This window comes from Rhamphochromis longiceps, linkage group LG18 (assembly GCF_057381845.1).
Source record: "Rhamphochromis longiceps isolate RC_006_pf linkage group LG18, R_longiceps_female_GT1.1, whole genome shotgun sequence".
Classification (NCBI taxonomy): domain Eukaryota; kingdom Metazoa; phylum Chordata; class Actinopteri; order Cichliformes; family Cichlidae; genus Rhamphochromis; species Rhamphochromis longiceps.
This window is the reverse complement of record NC_140574.1, coordinates 26,333,768-26,356,262: the sequence shown is the minus strand read 5'-3', so window position 1 is coordinate 26,356,262 and position 22,495 is coordinate 26,333,768. Positions and strand designations below refer to the sequence as shown.

Sequence of the window (22,495 nt, the reverse complement as noted above, 5' to 3'; positions counted from 1 at the left end):
AACCAATTCACCACTCTGCATTGTGTCTGACAAATATGACAGTGTACAGAAGTGCACCTGTGTGACGAAGTAATAACTTTTATTCAAGGCGTGCTATTATTAGCAAATGAAATTCTATTTGAATTGACATCCATCATTTCTTTATATTTTACTTGGAAAATTAAATGAATTTATTTAATCACAGGAATGGTTGACTCAAGGTTCTTTATATTTTAAGACCCAACAACAATACAGAGAAAACCCCAATAATCAGACCACCACCTATGAGCAAGCACTTGGCGACAGTGGGAAGGAAAAACTCAATTTTAACAGGAAGAACCAGGCAGCCATCAGCTTTAACCAGTTGGGGAAAATAGGTACAGCAATTCATTGAAACGTGCAAACACACATGTAAATAAGAGGCAAAATGAGCTGAAAGTTAATATTTGGAATGACCCCATTACATAGTAGCACATAGTAGTGGTGTGGCATTTAATATGTCACACCGCTTTTTGAATGTGTAATGTATTTAATATGTAACTTTTTACCTATATGCACTGTTAGGCACTGTTGTATTCTTCAGGTCATTTAAAAGTCTATTCATCACCAAAACTGGCACAGAAGATTTAGTTATTTGAACATTTTTTTAGATTTTGGACTCCAGTACTTTATAAAATTTACACATATACATTTTTTACAAATAAAAATGGAAACAAAAAAAGAGAAAAATCATTGGATAATGGACAGGACTAAACATCCTTTCCTACTAGTCGCCTAACAAAGAAAAAAATATACTTGGTTGTATTTTGTATATTCCCTCAGAAAATGTTGGATTGACTTTTTGTTTTTAGTTTAGTAAATGCAAGAGTCGATATCTGAGGCGACTGAAAGATAACAAAATCTAACAGTGGGGTGTGATGCTGTGGATATATGGTAATGAAATAAATAAGCAAAAAAAATGCTGATACTGGTCTAAAGCAGCTGATTTATTTACTTGCACACTTATTCGTCCTATTGCAAACTATAAGTTTTTCCATTTATTTACTTGACAATCCTTCCATAATTTATTATTTGCATGGAAACGATCTCCAGATCACACAGAGCTGATGGTTAGTCAGTGGCCTCAGGGCATTAACAAAGACCTAATTAACTTTGTGGGGCAGGAAACATGATGCAGCTATCAGGTGAAAACACAGCAGGGTCCACTTTACAACAGGAAAGCGCTTTCTTGTTACTGATCTCACGTGAACTTGTTGACCCTCAATGAACTTCCACTGTTTGTTTAAAAACAGTGATTCTTGTGAATCTGAGTTCAGAAACCGTGACAGGCTCAGCTCATGAAACATAAAATCTCTTCATTATTTTAACAAAGTTTCAAGAAATGCAAAGCGTGTTTCTATTATTAACATGTTGAAATATGAAACAATGTGAGTAATGTGAGGAGGTTTGTAGAGAGCTCAAAGTAGCTTATCAAAAAGGCCCTTCCTGCCCACACAGTTATTTAAATTAGACCTCTCAGTGTGATGTGCTTCAAGTTCACCGTATGATTGGAAAGTCTTTAGAGCAGTGTTAACAGAGGACTGAGGGAATATCGGTGGACTTTAAAAAAAAGAAAGGAACAGTTGCATTTCCTTCATAACTGATTTGTTTAATTACATAAAAACAACCAAGCTAAGCTTTGTCTGACCTGGTGGAGAGGTGCAGCTTGATCAAAGAAAGAAGCCATTAGCTGTTGAGACAGAGCTTTCTTTAACATTTTGACTCAGGGAAAATCTTCCCATGGGGTCCCCTCAGAAGTAGTCAGAGTTAACATAATCACTTATATAAACCAAAGCTTTGACCTTGGCTGAGGTAGAACAAGCGTGATCATTTCACCCTCTGTTCAGTGGTCCACCTGGGAAGGATGGGATGAATAAGGGCAGTGACACTGGTTCAGATTTCACAGGATCCATTTCAAGAGAGCAAAACCTTCCGGTACAAAAGAATCACTTTTACTCTATCTCATTGAGATACCGCTGATGAGCTTCATTGTCAGCATTTCTCTCACACAGTTTCCTTCTGACCCCTTTCTCAAGTTCAAGAAGTTTTGAAAAGAGGACGTCAGCCATTTCACCATCAATATCCATCTGAGACGTGAACACAAAGCAGAGAAAACCTGAATTAAGTTAAAAGCAACACATCACACAAATACCATCTGCTACTCTAAAAAACGCTCTGTAACACAGGCCTGAGCACTTTCTCTGTGGAATACAGGGCTCTCGTTACTCACCTGTCGTGGCTCGGTGTAGTTTGTCCCAAGCCCTGATGTTAAACTATGATACTTTGCTCTGGGATCCAGAGATTCTGGCTTTTGCAGAAACAGCCAGTGCTGTGAGCAGAAACACCAGGCCATGAATCTGGGTTCACAGAGCCTTTACAGTGCAAATATTCAAATGATTGTAATAATTTTCAAATGGAAATACCAGTGCCTCTGCTCCATTGTACGGTGTAAGGGTGAAAGTGTTGGTGAAGATCCTAATCTGTTTTGCACAATTAGAAAATACATGAACGTGAGTCTTTTCATACGTAACTGTGGTCACGTTAAAAGATAAAAATAAAATAAGTTACCACTTACCAACCACATGATGGGCATGATTAGAGTCCAGAAGGAGGAGGGGAGGATACCATAGGTCAAATTAGTCATCACCAGTCCTGGGCAGACTACTGAGGAGAACAGACCCTGTCACAAGACAGAAAGAATTTATAAATCACAGTGACCTCGTAAGAGTTTCACAAAGCTTGCAGTGATAGTTACCGCACTGACATCAGAGTACGTGACAGACAAACCTGGCCGTTCATGCGCCTGTTAAGAGCCACGCTGAGCATGTCTGAAGCGTATTTGGAGGAGCTGTAGGGCTCCGTCCCTTTTCTGTGCTGAATGTCATCCATGCTGAAGGCAGACCGGCGGGCATTACTCGAAGAGGTCCACACTACCCTGGACGTATGACCTGTCTGACACAGCAGAGGCTCCAGCTCCCGGATCTGGAAAACCAGGAGAGAATTATATCAGGTCCAAGGTGGAAGTGCACAGTAAGGAGTGATGTAGGAGGGGTGCATGAATCACTGATTTAAGCAGGCCAGCATAAGAATATATGGATCAGCCTGAGGCAGGCATTAATAATTCACTGTGTTAGCCAAATCAAATATTCATTTTATAAAATTTTGTAAGAGAATAAAAAGCAAAAGATATTTTATCTTTAAAATTATTATTTTATTTTTAGCAATCTATGATGGATGCTTCACTACTACATGGTGATCCTACAATCCTAATGACACATTTATTATGCTAATTAAATAATAATTTATAATAATTCAAACATCAGGAACAAAACTTGCAAGAAAGAACAAGTTCAAAACATTAAAAACTACATCACACTTATTGGCCACTTTATTAGAGACACCCGCTCAACTGCATGTTTGCCCAAATATCATATTAACCAATCCCATAGAATCACCTCAATGCATTACAAATTTGGTCAAAACAACCTGCTGAAGACAGATATTCAAAGCTTTAATAGGTGCCTTTTGGTTTGGAGAGACAAAAACTGGGTTAAACAAACATATTGTTTACATTGCTGCACTAAGCAATGCAACTAAGAGCAACACAAACAGCAACAAAGTTTGTAGCTGACTTTCTGTGTCAAACACATCCGCATATTAAAGTCAGTATCCTGAAGTTTATTTATGCTACTGTAGGTTAAAAGACATATGTATGTATGTGTGTGTGTGTGTGTGTGTGTGTGTGTGTGTGTGTGTGTGTGTGTGTGTGTGTGTGTGTGTGTGTGTGTGTGTGTGTGTGTGTGTGTGTGTTTGTGGTGTACCAGGACAAAATGACCAAACAGGTTAGTGGCAAAAACTTCCTGTAGGCCATCTGAGTTGAGGTGGTCTTGTTGAGTCAAGAGACCCTCTGCTGTTGCAAACATGTTGATGACATTTCTGCAGTGGGGAAGGTACACTCTTATAGAGCAGCAAAGACAGCTTGAATGTATCCAATATCAAACAAAACAAAACAAAGAAATCATAAACTGGCTTTAGAAATGTACCTGGAAAATAAACCCTTAAAAAAAGCTCTGATGTCCACTTGTGGATTGGGCATAATTCCAGCATTTAGATAGAGAAAGTCAATTCTGTTGTATCTGGAAACACACGAATGTGTATTAAAGGTTAAGCTATCAGTTCCTTATTTGTAGTTCATATCACAAAGAGAACAATCACCAGTGTGATGACGTCAGCACGCGGCATCAAACATCTCTCACCTGGACTTGACCACCTTAGCAGCGTCGAGCACCGACTCCACAGAGCCCACGTCGAGCTGTAGTAAGTCCACATGGGCACCGGCGTGAGAGGTGAGGAGGGCGCTGCGGGCGGCCTCTGCCCGCTGCATGTTCCTGCAGGCCAGACACAGCCGGAGCTGTGTGTCCTCAGTGAGAAGCCTTTCACACAAAGCCAAGCCGATGCCGCTGCAGACAGATGGCAGACAAACACAGCCGTGCACTCGTATTAACAAACTTTCCCTGAACAACTGAGAGATTACCTCACAGATGAAGTAAAGCAAACTGTAAACATAGTCTGGAGTCACGTTATTGGAGAAGAGATAATGAAAAAGGATTTTCAAGTGACGTGAAGCTTCCATTTTCATGTACTGTTAATTATGGTCTTTGTTTCCGAAGTGATATTTAGTGGATAAGTTAACTAGTGTGTGGAACGTGAGGGGGGGAAAAGGAACATATACAAGTGTTCTGTTTCGTCTCTTTTATAGCTGTATGTTAAGTAAAGGGTTACAGGAAGCAGTTATTATATCTCGACATAAAGCTGTAAACCTGAAGAAACAGCTAGTCTCACAGGGAAGCAGACTTATTTCCACTAGTAATCTATTCTTGAGCTTTAGACTCTAATGCTGAATGATGTTATCCTAAAGGTTTCCCTTTATAAATACAGTCTAGCAATTGCATAAGTATACTTTAGACATCAATACTATACAACTGTAGTTGTAAGCAAGCAAATGTGGGGTGATTTTGACAGTTTCCTCACGTGCAGTCAACCAGTATGGAGAATCTGGACATCATCGAAAGAATTATACCCCCCGGGACTCGCTTTTAGAGCCCATATAAGTAACATATACAACTAGACAACAACTGTTTGGAAGAGCATCTACATGGATCGATGAAGTCAGAATACTGTAAAGAAACCACTACTGAGGAAGACCAATATGAAGAGAACTGGTTTGGCTATGAGACAAAAGAATAGCCACAGCGGACTGACTGTGGTGAACAGTCAGTACGCTGTTCACCACAGTCGTGGTGCTGAGCTGGGTTTCCACATCCATTTACTCAGGAGGATGGTGTCAAAGTTTGTGAAAGGAGTATGATGCGAGTCGATAAGTCTGTGAAGGTCACTTCTGTCTGATGATGGTGATACTGAGGTGTGTGGTTGAGGATATACTGACCTTTCTGTCAGTAAGAGCTGAGTTTTTGGTGACGTTAGCTGCTGTTAGACTCTGTTAGTTGTTGTTAGCTGGCGTTAGTGTTGGACTTAGTAAGTAGTAAGTAAAATTTATTTATATAGCGCTTTTCACAGATAAAAAAAAATCACAAAGTGCTTTACAACACAGAAAATGGAAATATAAAACAATATAACAGTAAATAAAACAGCAAATAAAACAATGTAATATAATAAAACTATAAAAACAGCATAAGAGGAAATTAATCAAATGCTTTTCTAAATAAAAATGTCTTCAGCTGTTTTTTAAAAGAGTCAATGGAGTCCGTGCAGCGTAGAGACAGTGGAAGAGAATTCCACAAATGTGGTGCCACCGTCTGAAAGGCCCGATCACCACGAGTTTTAAAACGAGTGCGTGGTACCACCAGCAGTCTCTGATCTAATGACCTTAAAGCTCGAGAAGATGAATGTGGTTTCAGCAGGTCAGACAAATATTGAGGAGCTTGACCATGTAGGGCCCTAAAGGTTAGAACTAAAATTTTAAAATGAAACCTAAAACTTACAGGCAACCAGTGAAGGGAGGCTAAAACTGGAGTAATATGATACTTGGTAATAATCTATCATATCAAGTGAGAATGTAATCAAACTGGTTATCAGAGGAAAAGTGTGATTTTTAGGACACTTGAGGCCAACATTAGCTGCTCCGGGGACAGGATGGTCGCATGTCTGATCGGCTGATAATAAGAAACTGTGACAATATCGGGAATAAATGAGCATGTTTACACATGTTTCCGTGTTTAAGAGCCCTGACTTCAGTTCGGGAGATGAGGCTTCAGGTGAGGATGATGTTTTTGTCAGATGCTGGTCGCCTTGTTTGTTTCCTTCATGTCTCTGCTTCTTTGGTTAGGAAAACCCCTTTGCAGACGATAAAACATATGTATCATCCCTTATATCTTGAGTTTGAAGGTACAGACACAAATTGAAATTTCCCTTCACGGCATGCAAATTCCTACGAGACCGCTTCAGAGTGGTCAGCCACTGTATTCAATATGACATTCCAAGTTCATGAGAACGCATCAATTTGCCGAAAGATGCAAAAGATGAATCAATGCATATTCATGAGTACGACATTCTTTTTTAGTTTTAACTTGTGACACACATACATTACATTTGAATATATGTGCTAGTGAAACATTATTACAGAGTAAGAAAGACAGCTTATGAAAGATTTAGAGGCCTTTAATCTCTCGCTGTATGAACCTACAGTATGTCTTTTACTAAGACGCACTGATACAGTTCATAGGTGGTACTTTGTAGTGTAACTAACTATTGCAATAACCTCCATTACCGAAAACAGGTTATACTTGAACAAGTCCAACATGTTTTTTGAAACTCATTGTTTAAAATGAAGAGTAGAAGTCCCGAACAGCATCTTCTAGCTAACAGCACCCGGTGTCCGTATGAACCGTTATAAAACAGTTTTAGTGGACTTACCTGTTGGCACCCGTTACGATGACGACTTTTTCCATGCCTGAGCGGAATGAGCAGCGGCTGTAGAGGAAGCAGACACCGGGGGCAAATTTTCAAACCTGCTGTATTCACCGGGGACGTTCAGCCCCTCGTCCGATGCCGTTGAAAACAGTCAGCCTATTGCTTAGGCAGCTGCGTGGTGTGATTGGATGTCAACAAACAGCTGGCCAATCAGATTTCACTACAGAGAGCGAGGTGGTCCAAAACGATTAAAGAGCGCAACGGTTGAAAGTACAGCCGTGTTAGCAACCCCAGCAGGCTAAAAAGTATCAAACTTATCGTATATTAAAAACCAAAGATACAAACGAAGGATAATAATAGCATTTCTTCTTTATTTACAGGTATCCTTGGTCCAACAGGCGTTAAAACGTTGTTCTTTGCTATTTCCCCCACTATGTACAATAAATTCATTTCTGAAAAAGGACATAAACATGTTTATAAAAAATCTACATCAGCTTCTGCATACGAAAGCACAATCTCATCAGGAAAACGTTTTCCCTCATGACAAAATTCAAATATAAAAGACAAAAACACAAAACAGTGCTCACATAATAAATGTGCAATAGGATTAGATATATGATGGAAAAGAAAAGGGAGGGGGGATATTATTGCATAAATAGACAGCATAACAAATCATAAGAAAATAATAAATACACAGAGGTCTGAATGCACTGTACGAATAGAACTATCTGCATTATATCTACAATAGGAGGCTATATTTAAGTGTAGTCTGTACCTTCACATATCTCTCCATTTAGAGCATAATTTTTGAGAAGCAGGCATTGACAAAAAAGTGAATATTTTATGGGTCTGACTCCAAATAAATGAATCTAAACCAAAGGAAGCAACCGAGACCCTGCACAGCACAGTGGAACGATACATCTCCTCTGCTACGCCAGGCTCTCTAACAGCTGAGAGTGTATCTCCTGAAAGCTCGGCCGCTGCTTGGCGTTTCTCCTCCAGCAGCTTAGCATGAGATCCTTGTAAATTCTGTCAGGACAACAGGGAGGCTTCGGCAGGTACACCTGGTAGGATGAAGCACAATACTCTCAATACAGTATTATGAGTATTATAAGTGTTACAAGACACATCTACATACATATCTGAGAACTATTACATCCTAAAATCCTCCACAGTGGCACTCAGGAGGACTGTCAGGTACAGTGGTGTGAAGCTCACCTGTTTGCCCTGTTCCCTGAAGAACTCTCCTGTGTTTTCAATGACCTGCTCGTCAGAGAGCTGGGAGTACGGCTGCTCCTTACACAGAGTGAGAATTTCCCACAGAGTCACCCCGAAGGCCCACACGTCACTAGCCATAGTGAACTTACCCTGAGGAAAAAAAAGATCATAGACAGATTGGTATAAATTTAAAGCTTAAAAATTCTAAATTAAAATGTATAAAATATTTAAAATTGATCTGCTGTCACCTCTGTATAGAACTTATACTAACCTTTTAAATATATGTGGATTAGCAATAATCGTAGAACAATAAAAAACCCAATAAAACTGTAGTGGAATGTCAGATTTCCCTTAGTCTATAAATAACGGATAAATGGAGGCGATAATGTCCCAAATCCATAGATTACTCACTAGTAGGATGCTCTCCCATGACATCCAGCGAATGGGCAGTACAGCTCGGCCCTGGATCCGGTAGTAGCCCCCTCTATAAAGGTTCCGACTCATGCCGAAATCAGCGATCTTTATGGTGTATTTCTTACCCACCAGGCAGTTGCGGGTTGCCAGATCACGGTGGACAAAGTTAAGAGAGGACAAATACTTCATACCAGATGCAATCTGCACTGCCATGCCGATCAGCGTGGTGTAACTAAGAGAGAGAAAATAAATAGTGTGAGCTAAGTGGCTCTTTGTGTCATTTCCCTGATGATCATTTCAATTACATGTGAATTACACCTACCTGACCATGGTCTTCCCCTCCGTCTCCTCTTGTTCGATCTCATCTTCATCAGCGGCCTTTAGTCTGAGATTGCAGAGGAACTGGTTTAGGTCACCATTTTCCATGTACTCAGTGATCATGCACAGAGGATCTGTGTCCACACACACTGCCAGCAGACGGACGATGTTGGGGTCCCTCAGACGAGACATGATTCGGATCTCCTTCAGGAAGTCATTCCTGCAGAACGACAGGGTCACGTAATCTACAACTTGACTGGCAACTGAATGAAAAGCCGTACCAGTACATCTCTGTAAAAGTTTCTTTTACCTTGCGTTCTTGTTGGCATCTTCCCGCAGTGTTTTAACAGCAACAAGCAGAGGGGACTCATTGTTTCCCTCTATGGACAAATCCTCACCCAAAAAGTCCTGCATGCCCTCTGCCTCGCACAAGTGGACCTGTTTAGAGGAGCACTTTGTCAGTTCATCATCCACTTGGCATCCCTCGAAACCATCTGTTTAATACCACTAAGTGTTTCCTATCTGGCAGCATGTAGTGATTTCATAGTCTGCTGCTTTTACCAGGCAGCAAGCGCTGTCATTGAATTTTATAAATGATAGCTATAAAGTTACAACAGCATAATGGCGGCGAAGAGAAAATGAGTTTAAAGCCCTTAAAGCATCTCCAGCAAACATTAGAGCTACTGGGCATACTTCTCCAAACTGGCCCTCTCCCAGTTTCTCCTTGAAGGTGAGCTTCTGTCTGGGGAACTCCCTCATGGATGAATCTGTGCCAGCAAAGAAATTCATGTTGACAGCTGTGATGGAGTAGATGCTGTTGTCCGAAGACTCCTGCAGACTGATGATATCTGCCTCAGCATAGTGGGGGGCACCATCGGAGCCTCCGGCTGCAAAGGCTCTGCAGGGGGTACTCGATTCTTATTTGGAAAAGAAAAGACGGAGGATGGGACGTGTCGCTGTAGCTGACCTCCAAAGATGTTCACTTATTTCCTTTAGACAGCTTACCGAGGCGTTCAGTGGACTGAGAAAACTCGGGCAGTTTCCGGATGAGACGTGAGGGCTCCTGGTAGTCGGCACAGAGGGGGAAGATTCTTTCATAGGTGGAGTTGGAGGTCGAGCCACTCTCACTGGAGAGAGACGAGTGGTGGAAGGAGAAGGCCCGTGTCTGGATGGCGAGACGAGCCGTGAGCTCGTCATCCAGCATGCGACGAGATGCCTGAAGATGCAAGAGAGAAGCAGTTGGTATCTGCGGTGTTTTTACAACGTGAAAGTCTTGAGAGGTTTTGCAGGACATCAGTGTTGTCATGTGATGATATAAGAAGAAACTGACATGGAGGGAAAGGAAAGCTCTGGTGCTTTTGATAATGACGTCTTTTTTTCATATAATATCTGAAGCCAAAAAACCCCCAAAGAAACCCAAAAGAACGTAGCAGTAAAAATGCTGATTTGAGTATAGATCACCTTATCGCCTTCTTGAGTCTACTTCTTGTTTACCTTTGTTCTATATTTTTAAAATTTGGGAACAAATTTAAGTTTGCCAACTAATTATGAATGATGTTTTTGTGCATCCAGGGTTCAGTGCACACGTCACACCATATGATCAGTTGTGGATGTTGAATCATTACTGTAAGTTCAAATAACTAAAATTGATTAAATGATTTTAAAATAAATTTTTTTCTCACCTTCTCCAGCATCTTTTGCCAGACCTGTCGCCACAGGATAATGACAATGATGGCCAATAGGATGGCTATAATGGCCACCAAACAGCCAATCAGGATCCTTGTATTGCTGTCATCCACTTTATGTGTAGGATCATCCCCTAACAAACCACATTAGAGTTGGATGTTGACATGAATTTAATGTAATTCATTACAGATCAAATTCTAAAATAATTAAATTTTTTTCAAACATAATGCTTTTGTTTCATTATATTTTATAAGAAACCGGCCATTTATTCTAACAATAATCAGTAATTCTTGCTATTATCAGCAGGGGGCAGTGTTGAGCCAGGAGAAATTTAGGTCATGCAACCTTTTAAAGCATTAGAAGTCCAACCACATCTAAAATAAGGTGCATTACACGATCAAGGAAATATAAAAACAGATTTTTACATGAAATCAAAATCAAACAGTAACAACACATTCATGTCTTCTTCTATCTCATATTTTACCCTATAATCAAAAATGAAAACAGTGACTTAAATAAGAAAATATCAGAAGATGTTTGGCTGCTCACCTGGTAATATTTTTGTCGGGTGTCCATGCTTGCGAGGAGCCATTGATGTATTGTACACTGCTGAGCCTGTAATTGAAAGAAATAAAGGTGGTGGGACACGGCACATGCTCCCTTTAGATTATTGAATTAAAGTCTCTAAAGCAAAGGCTACACCTGATCTTTGCTTTTCTTTTTCTTTTTACCTGACTGGAAGGCCACCTCACTGAACAGCATCCAAAGGTCACTGAAGTGGAAGCGGCATTTAATGGTGCTGGCTGTGCGGTCCCCGAGGGGCACCGTGATAAAACGAGCGCTTTGGCTCACACGATCAACAGCAGGCCTGAAGGTCACCGGGTCTGCCTCCCACTCTGATCCTGACCGAAAGTAACAAGTAACCTGCCTGAACATCCTCACCCCTCGGCTAAACATGTTGTTGCAGTGAACCTGCGAAGGTGAGATGTGGAAGTATAAGAAAAGCATGATTAAAGTACTTAAATAGTCTGTTATTATTCTGCAGCCCTTACCGACCTGGCAGTTCTCTCTGTCTCTCTCTTTTTTTTTACTTAAAAGTGCTCAAAATAGTCAGAGCCCGACTGAGATGATGGTGCAGGAGAAGGTGTAGCCATGACTAATCTGTCTAGCTGTGCAGTAGCAGAAATATCATTCATCTTACATCTCTGATCTCTTGCCACGGCACTTATCCACGAAGATCAGGCTAATTATACAGAAAATGTAATTTTTTTTCTTCCTCCAGCAAGGCTGTCCTGTTCTTTTTTTAATGCCCCAATAAATTTTACAGCAGCTGTAGAAGGTGGGTGCTTGCCCAGCATAGTGCAGAATAGCTCAATTCAGCAAAGTGTTAGCTCTACAATTTCATCCCGCTCGCTTAAAATACCCCCTGCGCTGACTTCTTACCTTCATGGACGAGAAGTTTCGCACATGGTCGAACTCAAAGATCATCTCCACGTAACCTCTGGGGAAGCTCCTGTTGTTCCACCCTACATAGTCATAGCCAGGCCAAAAGTTGTAGCTGTGGCTGTGGAGAAAGTCGTCCAGACCCCAGGTGCCATCGGTCAGCTGGCCGAGCCCTTTCGTCAGCCTTGAGGAAGGATTTATGGTTGAGCTGAAGACAGAAATAGGGTTTTTTTAAGGTTTGCACATATGCACATTTTTAAAATGCACAAATGTTGTTTTAGTTCAAAGAAAGTTTGTTAAACTCAGACCTTTCAGCTGATGCTCCATCGTACACAGAGTCATTGAAGAAGACATCCAGGCCTCTGTAGATCATTTGGTGTCCATCTGGAATGCTGTAGGACATCAGGCCATCTAAAGCAGGCAGGTCAAAGAGAACACGCAGCTGATTCAGTGTTTGCTCACATCATATTACTATATAAAGTGTAATGTAAAATATATCGTTTGGTTGAAGTTTCATGTTCCACTCTGAGTGTCATGACTAACCGAGCCATTCACAGCCGTAGAGCTCCACTCTCATACACACGATCATGGAGTGGTCGGTCACGGGCATAAAGCGGACAAAACGGGCAATGATGGGAGGCTCCAGGTCCTTCAGGACCACGTCATATGCATTACTGTTGCCTTCGATGATCTGGCAGAGGTGAGGAAAGATGTCTCATTTCCCACAAATACTCAAGTTGTTCGTGTTTCCCCATTTATAATAGTAAACAAGCACCTTTTACAATGCTTTTGAAACATGTTGCTAGCATTCAGTTAGAAGTGAACATTTGAAATATTAAAAACAAATGCTCATATATAGTATTTGATCTGTTAACATTTGATAAAAGATAAGATTTAAATGATTTTCAAATATACACAGTAGCTCAATTTTTCACTATCATGGACAATGTTAAACAAATTAAGATGATAAATAGCAGATTAGTATTACGTGTACACCTTATTTGAATCAGAAGAACACATCTTTACGTCTTTACACGCTCACCTGCCTTCCCTTTCTGTCATGCCAGCCCACCCAGCTGCTGCCGTCACGGCTGTACTTGATCCTGTATCGCTGGGCAAACTCATTACCCATGCCGTCGGCGTGCCGACCTTGGGTGCCCACGAGCGTGATGAAGTGCAGCGAGCGCAGGTCCACCTGGAGATACTCTTTGAGGCCGTCCGGCTCTGACATGATGTCAGGACACCAAGCCCCGTCACCGTCTCCGTTGTCAAAGTCAAGTCTGACGGTGAGCAGGAAAATAAATGGAAGAGTCGGTACCGGAAACCGAGGTCACAGAGTTCAGGTACACAAACACAGGGGAAAAGACATAAAGCGAGGAAAAATGTTACAAGATACGAACAGAGGAAAAAGCAGTGAGGAATAATGAAATTATATCCTATGTACCTGATTTTTCCTGTCTGAAAGAAATCATGTTTGCACACTTCCTGTTATTCCATGTTACCACTGAACACATTGTTAAAAGGCTCTAATTAGTTCACCAGTACATGATAGATAGACTAATCAGCCATAATTACTTTGTAGGGATTGTGATGCATTAGGCAGCAAATGAAGACTCAGTTGAAACTCATATTTTGGAAGCAGGAAAAGGGATCTAGGTGATATTGGATTGTAGCTTTGCCAGAACAAATACTCATACGCAGTGTTTCCGTATGCTTTGGTTTGGCAGCTGGTGAACCTGCAACAGAGCCTTGGATCCCCAGGGTTATACTTTAGGATCAAAGGCTGGTGTCAGTAATAGCAATAGAGCTACTGCAGTGCTGGCAACGATTGAACTACGTCGCAGACCATAAGCCACAGATCAGCCAGAGTACCCATGTAGACCCTACAACAGACAGTGAGTGCCAGAATCGGGCCATGAAGCAACCTGGAAAGAGAACTCATCTAATGAATGATGTTTTATTTTACATCACGCGGAAAGCCACGTGCATGCGTGTGTGTTGTTTACCAAGGGAAGAGATGGAAGCAGGGTACACTATGGGGACGGAGCCAGCCAGTGAAGCCAGCAAAGTTTTGCCATGAAACCTTGGGCCCCTGCGTTGATCTGGATGTTGCTTTCACACGTGAGATGCACGCTCATTCACTGCAGTGGCATTCGCTCATTTCCAAACAACATTGGAAAAAAAAATACTCAGCAGGGATTTGAAGAACATGGCGAAGAGTGTGGACTTCAAATCCCCTTGATCTCATTTCAAATAGATGTGATGAAGAATCAAATCTCAATGGAGACTTGATTTAAACCACTTAAAGAATCTGCTGCGAATAGACTGGAGCCTGATCCCACAGCACACCTCACACCAGGTCAGTACTACTACTACTGCTAATAATAGTGGTTGATTGCAGCATGCTACTTAAACATGCTTGCTGAAAGATGAAAGTATATTTTCTTAGGCTGAGTGAGATCATCTTATGAGAAAGAAAGTATTCTAAATATGTGCTATAACACTATTTACCCCTTACCCTCAACACAAGCCTGTTTGTGTCACTGCTCAGGAGCTTTGGAACGTTAAAAGATGAACTTCCATCATGAAATATATCAGCAATTCAACAAATACAAATCCATCTGGTGAATAACTTTAAATGTTTTGAGTAAAAGATAAACCAATTTAAAACAAAACTTGCTATGTTGGTTCAGACACAAAGTCTACGGTGCTTTTTTACTAAAAGAAAGCAGCAGTTAAGTTTAGGAAATTTCTTCAAATTTAAAGAAACTGAGTTTAGGGATTATCCCTGACAAACTATAATCTCTACATCTAATGAGAGGAAGGAAAGTGGAGTATAAGAGCACAAACATGCCTTCCAAATCTTGCAGCGGTGGACTCAGACCAGTGGCTGGAAGCAGAGATGTCCTCATCCTGAATCTGCCCACCGGTCATACCAAGAGGATAGCGGCACATTTCTACAAGCACACGAAGCACACATACACATAAATGTCTGATGTGTTCTTTCATATGTGCGATATGGTTAAAGTCTTTCCACATATGAGAGTAATATAAGGTTACTTTTACATAAAATCAATTTTAAAGCATTTTCTGGACTTTGAGTAGTTGACTGTAAGGTGGTCACAGCTCATCCCTTCCCCCTCTAGCCCTCTTCCTGCAGCCCTGCAAAGGCCTCTAAAGCCAAACAGAAGCGTCACTGTGTAGGTGCCAGTCTAAGCAAAATGAGAAGGGAGTGGTATTAGAGCTGCCCACTCTTCATTTTTCATCTTTTAAAATCATTTCTAGCATGAGAAACGCTTGAGTTTGAAAAGCCTGACTCCCTTTGTTCTTATGTTGTGCGTGTGGCGACGGGTTGACAAGCAGTGAAAAGAGATTACAGTCCTGCGTTGATACAAGTAAGACGCCATAACTGTAGAGTCAGTTGAGGGAGCAGAGTGACATTGTTTACTTCCCACCATCTCGACTTATATTTGAGTTTTAGTTAGAGCTCCGGCGAAATCCCTCACTCGGATTTTTAGAGAGCGGGCAAACAAGCGAGCCTTTGACTGTGAAAATATTCTAGGGAGGAAAGTGAAATGAGTTCATATGTGTAAGGGAGTGTGTTAGTAGGTGTGTGTGTGTGTGTGTGTGTGTGTGTGTGTGTGTGTATGTGTGTGTGTGCATCACCTACAACTACGCCTACAAATTTTCTAACTTTTTTTTTTCCACGAATTCTCCCCCTTGCCTGTGAAAGGTCTGCCTGTTTTGAAGATGTTTGCTTTCTTGACCAACAGCTAAACCGTACACACACACACACACACACACACACACACACACACACACACACACACACACACACACACACACACACACACACACACACACACACACACACACACACGCTTGCCTTCTGAGCCCACCCACCTCAACCTGCTTCCCTCCTCTCCATCTTGTCAACATGCTTGTCCCTCAGGAATATGAAATAGTTATTTTAAGCTTGAATATAACATATCCATACATCTGACTCTTACACTGCTTTGATCACACAATGAAGAAAATTAAAAAAGCACTCTGATTGGCTCATGCAGTCATGGCCACTGTTTCCAACTTAACTTAATAAAGATAAAGAGCGGGTATTTGTCAGCGTAGTGCCAGCGGGGTAAAGATAAACGTCTACCTGGGTTGACTTGAGATCTCACAGTGACAGCCTGCAGGAGAACGAAGGCGATCAATTTAACCTCCATGATCTTCAGTTTCATCTCACGGACGCCTGAAAGGAAGCTTGTGAAATCAGATAAACCAGTGTAAATTACTGTGTTACTTTTTCAAATATCCTCTCTGCAAATTCTCCTCAGAAAAGTCCGGGACTTGTAATTACATTTGGGATGTTTGGGATGAATTCAAAGGTTTCATTTACCACAACAGCATGTGCACAGAGATGCACGGTGGCATAATTTGCAACTCTGCCGTTACAAATTGCTCTATAATAGGAGACTATTAAAAGCCACAGCAACAAATGCCCACACAGACCTCTCTGTAACCCAGAGTCCTGCTCTTTCCCACGACAGTACGTAGTGCCTGTATTTTATTTAGCCTGTATGGACCACGTGAAGACGCGTGTCAGTGTCTGCTCAGAAACTGCACTTACTGTCACTGATGTGAAGCGTTAACCAAAATTTTTACAGTGGCAAAAATGCAGCAGGGCTTCTTTCAGACATAAATGTGAAGGGAAATGTAAAAAAACTGAATTTAACACACTGCGTAACACCAATGAAGTGAATCCCTGAGAGCCCTCATTCCAGTAGAGGCGTTTTTATAATCAGTGAGTAACTTTACAGTAACTGATTCCTTACTGAGTATCAGCCAGTTGCTACTTTTACTTGAACATAAGATTAATTAGTGAATGTCTTCCTTCATGTTGTCTCTCACTAAACTTAGGCAAGCTGACACTAAATTCCCTCAATGTCTACGTGGACATTTGAGTTAATAGCCACATATGTAAAAAAAGAAAAAAAAGAAAAAAATATACGTTTGACTTACTTTTGAACTTCAAAACAAACCGTTTTTCTCGGGAAATATTCCACATCTGTTGTGCGCCGATGCATTCAGGACCACAAGTTTGTGACCTCTGCCTCTGAAGGACTTCTTTCTGGAATAGCAAAGAGAGGGGAAAGGAGAGAGAGGAGAGGAAGAGACGCAGAAGGAAAGAGAGAGCGAGCAGAAACGAAGGCTGATGTAAGAGTCCTACTGGCCCGAGAAAAGAAAGAGAGAAAATAACACGCTTTGGGATTTTGAGGTGAGGCCAAAATCCCAGAATTCCACCTGATCCACAAATGGCTTCAATTATGGTGTATAGAGGCAGCTGAGAGCTGCAGTGGCAGCTTCAGTTGCACTATAACAATTGCCTGAATCATGAAATAATTGCTAGAAAATGTTTTTTGAAAATAGTGTTTAGTGAACCTCCTGGCGAATAAAAAAAATAAAAAAGAATCAAATATTTACATGCACATATACGTTTTAAGTTGTATCATATTTCCCTTTTCACACATACTTGTCCTTGTATATATATGTATATATATATATATATATATATATATATATATATATATATATATATATATATATATATATATATATATGTTTATTTTAATATTTATCTATCAATATCTTTGTTTCTAGACTTCATTTTATATGAGTGTTTGATGTTTGCTGTATATTAGTTGCTATGACAACTCAATTTCCCTATAGGATTAGTAAAGTCTCTCTGATTCTGATTTCCTAAATCAGGCTTTTTTGGGGGGGAATATATTCCTTAAAAGTGTACTATGCAATTTATTTCAGTTTTTTGGTGGGAAAGAAAAATCACACTGATGACGTAGAAGCCTCAAAAACTCATGTATGAAATATGATGCACTAGAGAAGTTTGATCCAGACTGGATAGTGTATGTGTGAAAGATAGCAAATTAAAATTTCATGGCAAATGATCAAAATGATCCTGCGGACACACGCTTCAGTGAAACCTCAAAAGCTTTGCAATTTATATTCACCAGCATCTTTGGTTTAGATTGAAATGTGAAGTTGATTTGATAAAATCAGCAAATCTCCAAAATGGCACAGTAAAGTAAAAATGGTGGACTTCCTGTCATGTTTGGATCATAGGTCTCATTGACCTTTCGTACATCGTGGGTTGTTGGACCTCTGTAAGAAATTTCATTCAAATAGCTCAGTCTGTGTGCTGGTTCATACTTTCATAGGTGACGCTGTGGAGCCATTTCGTCCTCTCCATACGTGAATTTTCACCAGGCCTGACATGTGGGCAAAATTTCATGCGCTTTCAAGTGTCTTCAGACCCTCAAAAAGGCGATTCATTTGACCAAGTAATGATAATAAGGGGAGCAGATACAATTTGGCCTTCACACTTTTAGTGCTCGGGCCCTAAAAACCCCTCACAGGGTTATGATCTTAGTAACTAGTTGCTAGCTCCATCAAGTATATCTCACGTGTTCCTTTCATGAGTCAAAGCACATTGTTCTGTTTGACAGGCTTTCAGTGTGGAACTTGACCATGATGGGGTCACAGGGCTTGAGCTATTCTTCAGGAAGCGAGTGAGAGATGGAATAAAAGATGGAAACACTGCCGACTGCCTCAGGTATCCATGGATACATGACGCACAGCGATGGCTCATGGAGCTACTCACATCTGTAAGAGGGCACAAATATCACCCAGATGGTGCATTTAATCGGAACGAATAATGATGCACTGGAAAAAAACAGGTGAGGAATATTTGTACATTATCTTTTCTGATTCTGGTTCTTAGTGATGAGCTAAGGTATCGCAGGTTTTTGAGCTACATGCTAACATGCTCAAAACTCATTTTAAAAGCTCAACTGTTTTCCGTTGATACACTTATTTCACATCACAACAGAGAAACGTGGCAATGCAAAGATTCACTGCATGTGGTTGGAGTACTAGAACAAATTGTAAACATTAAGCAGGTAATGTATACATTTCAGCCACTGGAACAAAAACTGTACACAAAAGATGCTTTTGGAGCTGAAAAGAGAAGCCAGTGCAAAAAAGCCTTAAATTCACATTCCTAATAACATCCAACAGGGTGAACTCTGAAAGAAGTGCAAAAAAACGTCCTTTCTCTTATAAATGTGAGAAAATGACGTCACTATTTAATACTAAACAGTCACAGTAAATAGATGCTAAAGCAGCATTAGGGTGAGGCTACCCTGTGATTGGCAAGTAAAAACTTTTGGTTCTCCCTCAGATCTACCTCTTGCTTCTGGTTGGCTGATTAAAGTACAACAAAGCTGGCCCAAATGTCTGACTACAAGTCCAAAAACAAGTAGACTGTGACCTCAAGGGACGAATGCTCTGGAGGAATTTTTATTGCTCAGTATTCTTCCTGTGGGGAGCATAAATGTAGTGAAATTCGTGGCAGTCCATCCAGCAACATTTAACTCACAAACTACAAAATAAAAGTGAGTCTAACTTGCAAAACTTTCTGTTGCTTACTAAATTCAGAGTCACAGGGGTGGAAAGCCTATCTCAGCCGTTATGGGGTGAGAGCCTGGATGGATTACCAATCAGTAGTTGTCAATATCGAGGAAACGTGAATTCCTATAACAAATTATGGCGTTCAGTTTTTGAAACTCTCAGATATTTCACTGAATGCGTTAAAGCTTTGTTGGCAGTGTTATCGAGATACTTCAATCTGGGCTCATATTTTCATTCCAGTCTGTCTCAAAAGACCAAAACTAAAGGATAAATACAACACTGCACACAAAGTAAAACTGCTTTTCAATCCATTTCACCTGCAGAGTTCAGAGAAAGGGACTGAAAGGATTCAGAAGGGGTGTGTGTGAACAGAATAACACTGCCTGCAGACCATTTTTTCTTTACAGTATAATCAACCAAATGAAAGTAGAGACCAAATCCTGGAGGCCACCCACTATCTGTGTCAGCAGCAGCTGCACTACCGGAGCTGCAGGGTAACGTGGCAAGATGTGGGAGGGTAATGGCTAACGTTATTCATATTTTCTACCTTATCTGCTTACATCAAGCTGCTTCTGTCTGCAGTGTGCTTAATGGGAGCTGACCCTGTTTAACGACCACAGCTGGTGTGTCTCTAACGATAATAGGGGGCCATCGGCCTCACGAAGGACCACATCTCATTTTCTCAAGCATTTGGAAATACTAACGAGGAAAACATTTCTAAAAGGTCAGCCCAGAAACTGATGCGGCTTATTATTATGTTAGGGACATATTTAGGTTTGAAGCAACCCTGGATACATTTCAGCAATTTGTAAGTTTCACCAAACGAAGAGGACACACATGACAACCGATGGCATTTGAGAAAGGGCATTTAATTCCACGAGGAGAAACATCGATGTAAGTGCACTTTCATTTTCAGCACACTTCTTGTGAACAGACATAACCTTGAAGAGAAATGTTAAGAGACTGACGGTGCAGGGTGATAAGCTTCAGGGAAGAGAGGAAAGGAAGGTGAGGAGAGGATGGGGGAGGGAGTAGGGCCAAGACGAGATTAATTGATTTTGGAAAGAACTCAAAAACACATCCCCAATCCAGTGATTTAAAGAGCTGGCTCACAGTCAGCGTGATGGAGCCGGTGCGGCAGCTGGCTGCAAGAATATGAAGGCATCCAGAAGTCTTTTAGATCACATATTTTTTGGAATTTGTACTTTGAGGTCATTTTCAAAACAATTTCTTTAAAGGGTGTTGCAACAGTGACACAGCAGGTTATCACTGCCGCAATACGGCATTAATGAATTATCCCTACAGTATGGAGCGACTACAGTTTTTAACAGCATAGACAAGACTGTAGCAGCACCTGCCCGGTGATATGTGCACCTCTGACACACAGAATAATCAAATGAGAAAATCATCTTTAACTACATAATTAGAACGAAGACCATTATGAACAAAATCATGCTGAATATATATAGAATAGCTAAGTTAATCAGACTTTACTATGTACAATGTACAGAAAAAAAGGTCATACTTTCAGAGGTATAGCTGCTTATTAAACCCATTTCTTATATGAGATTACAGACGAGTGTCACAGCGAGGGTTAGCAAGGTCCCCACTCAAACCTCCCCAAGAAAGCCAACTATGTCAACATGTTTAAACAGACTTTTTTCTTTCTTGACGGTAATGAAAAAACAGCAAAAATGACTGTGTCCATGCTGGACATGTCATCAAACCACAGTGTAAAAAGCCGTTTGAGTGGCTCTCAGAGGCGAGGAACCAAACATTACAACAATCATCAAACACACACACACACACACACACACACACAGCAGAGATTTTCAGACAGCCTGCAACACCACAGCACTTGTACTGACTAATAGGGTTTGAATGAAGCTGCACTGTGCTAAATGTCCCACTGCACTGAAGCCGAAAAGCAGAAGGTACATTTTAGTTTTGAGGATTACAGTACGTAATGTTACTCCATGTATGTAGTGTTGATTTGATAAAAATGTAATCTGAAAAATTAATATTAACTTGTAGAAATTGGCAAATTTATGAACTGCTTCAAATAAACAAGTCACATTATTCCAGCCTCAACTGTTTAACTTAGCTAGTTATTAGCTAACATAATAGCTAAAAGCTACTTGTTAAATTTGTGAACATGATAACACACTAAATAATTGCCCTTGTGCCTCAGGCTGAATTTAAACATATGCTCACATGAAATACACTATGTACATACTGTCATAACATGAATTTTAACTGCTTGAACATGGCAAGTTGTGCACAGATTAGCATTTTAGTGCAACTGTCATGCTAGCTGCCAAATTTTGTGAACACCAATCCGTTGAGTCTCTAATCACATATTATTCTATTGGAAGCTGACAGTTTAGCACTTAAACATCACACAGTGCCAAATATAAGTGCTTAGGTCAGAGAATGCCACTTTCAGCTTGCTAGCTAGCATCAGCACGAATGTTTCTACCAAATTTGTGACGCAGTGTGGGAAACGCCGGATAAAGATGCAGGCTTTTCCCACACTGCTTGCACACAAAAAAAACGCCACGCAATCAATACTGAACAATGGGGCTTTTTCAACTTCACTGTCAGAAAAATCTTGTTTAATGAACAGTTTCTGGTGCACAAACTGCAAATGAAAAACACAGTATTTTCCATGAAATTCTTAAACAGCAAACCTCTCAACCATGAGGGGAAAACACTCGCTCAGCAGGCCTACACATGCCTCGAGGCGCAAACTGTCCAGGAAGCCAGTGAAACCTGCCCCAGTAACGCGAGCACCTTTTCTGTATTTGGCCTGTGGCGATAAAGCTGTGTGGACCGTGACGGATCAACAGTTTCTTTAAAACCTAGAAGAATCAGAATTTTACTAGCGTGCTACCAATGGCTATTAATCTATTTCCATTTTCACTAAACCACAGTACTTGAAATAAGAGACTCATTTTGACATCTTTTAGTTAAAAATTAATGG

General features: G+C 40.7%; 2 protein-coding genes across 3 annotated transcripts; both read right to left on the bottom strand.

Moving 5' to 3' along the window:
* Positions 1-1,606: 1,606 nt before the first annotated feature.
* On the bottom strand, positions 1,607-7,104 carry LOC146648473 (3-keto-steroid reductase/17-beta-hydroxysteroid dehydrogenase 7-like). The gene is made up of 9 exons (XM_085390130.1): positions 6,952-7,104; positions 4,275-4,478; positions 4,062-4,154; positions 3,840-3,954; positions 2,806-3,000; positions 2,594-2,698; positions 2,442-2,498; positions 2,249-2,347; positions 1,607-2,105 (listed from the first exon to the last, which is right to left on the bottom strand). The coding sequence occupies exons 1-9, from the start codon at positions 6,984-6,986 to the stop codon at positions 1,971-1,973; spliced, it is 1,038 nt and encodes a 345-aa protein (XP_085246256.1). The 5' UTR covers positions 6,987-7,104; the 3' UTR covers positions 1,607-1,970.
* Positions 7,105-7,648: 544 nt separating this feature from the next.
* On the bottom strand, positions 7,649-17,111 carry ddr2b (discoidin domain receptor tyrosine kinase 2b). Of its 2 annotated transcripts, XM_085388684.1 has the most exons (17): positions 17,047-17,111; positions 16,184-16,287; positions 14,882-14,984; positions 13,070-13,307; positions 12,571-12,718; positions 12,336-12,438; positions 12,028-12,235; positions 11,316-11,556; positions 11,134-11,199; positions 10,581-10,717; positions 9,904-10,114; positions 9,592-9,815; positions 9,209-9,336; positions 8,903-9,118; positions 8,578-8,812; positions 8,167-8,316; positions 7,649-8,012 (listed from the first exon to the last, which is right to left on the bottom strand). In XM_085388684.1, exons 1-17 carry the CDS (start codon positions 17,109-17,111, stop codon positions 7,878-7,880), a joined length of 2,712 nt encoding a protein of 903 aa, XP_085244810.1. In that variant the 3' UTR covers positions 7,649-7,877. The 2 variants fall into 2 exon arrangements, with proteins under 2 accessions (XP_085244810.1, XP_085244811.1); XM_085388685.1 differs by lacking the exons at positions 16,184-16,287; positions 17,047-17,111 and having other exon boundaries at positions 8,578-8,861; positions 8,970-9,118; positions 9,592-9,808; ... (1 more) ...; positions 12,028-12,211; positions 14,882-14,982.
* Positions 17,112-22,495: the final 5,384 nt, after the last annotated feature.

Bases quoted from the DNA above. Each gene is read 5' to 3' on its own strand.
- LOC146648473 (XM_085390130.1), bottom strand. From the start codon at position 6,986: ATGGAAAAAGTCGTCATCGTAACGGGTGCCAACAG. The intron at 3,955-4,061 runs GTACATTTCTAA...TCCCCACTGCAG, and splicing joins TTTAAGGGTTTATTTTCCAG to AAATGTCATCAACATGTTTG. The intron at 2,699-2,805 runs GTTTGTCTGTCA...GTCTTGTGACAG, and splicing joins ACAGGCGCATGAACGGCCAG to GGTCTGTTCTCCTCAGTAGT.
- ddr2b (XM_085388684.1), bottom strand. From the start codon at position 17,111: ATGCATCGGCGCACAACAGATGTGGAATATTTCCCGAGAAAAACGGTT. The intron at 11,200-11,315 runs GTAAAAAGAAAA...TTTCAATTACAG, and splicing joins TGAGGTGGCCTTCCAGTCAG to GCTCAGCAGTGTACAATACA. The intron at 9,337-9,591 runs GTATGCCCAGTA...TCCTCTAAACAG, and splicing joins GAGAGGGCCAGTTTGGAGAA to GTCCACTTGTGCGAGGCAGA.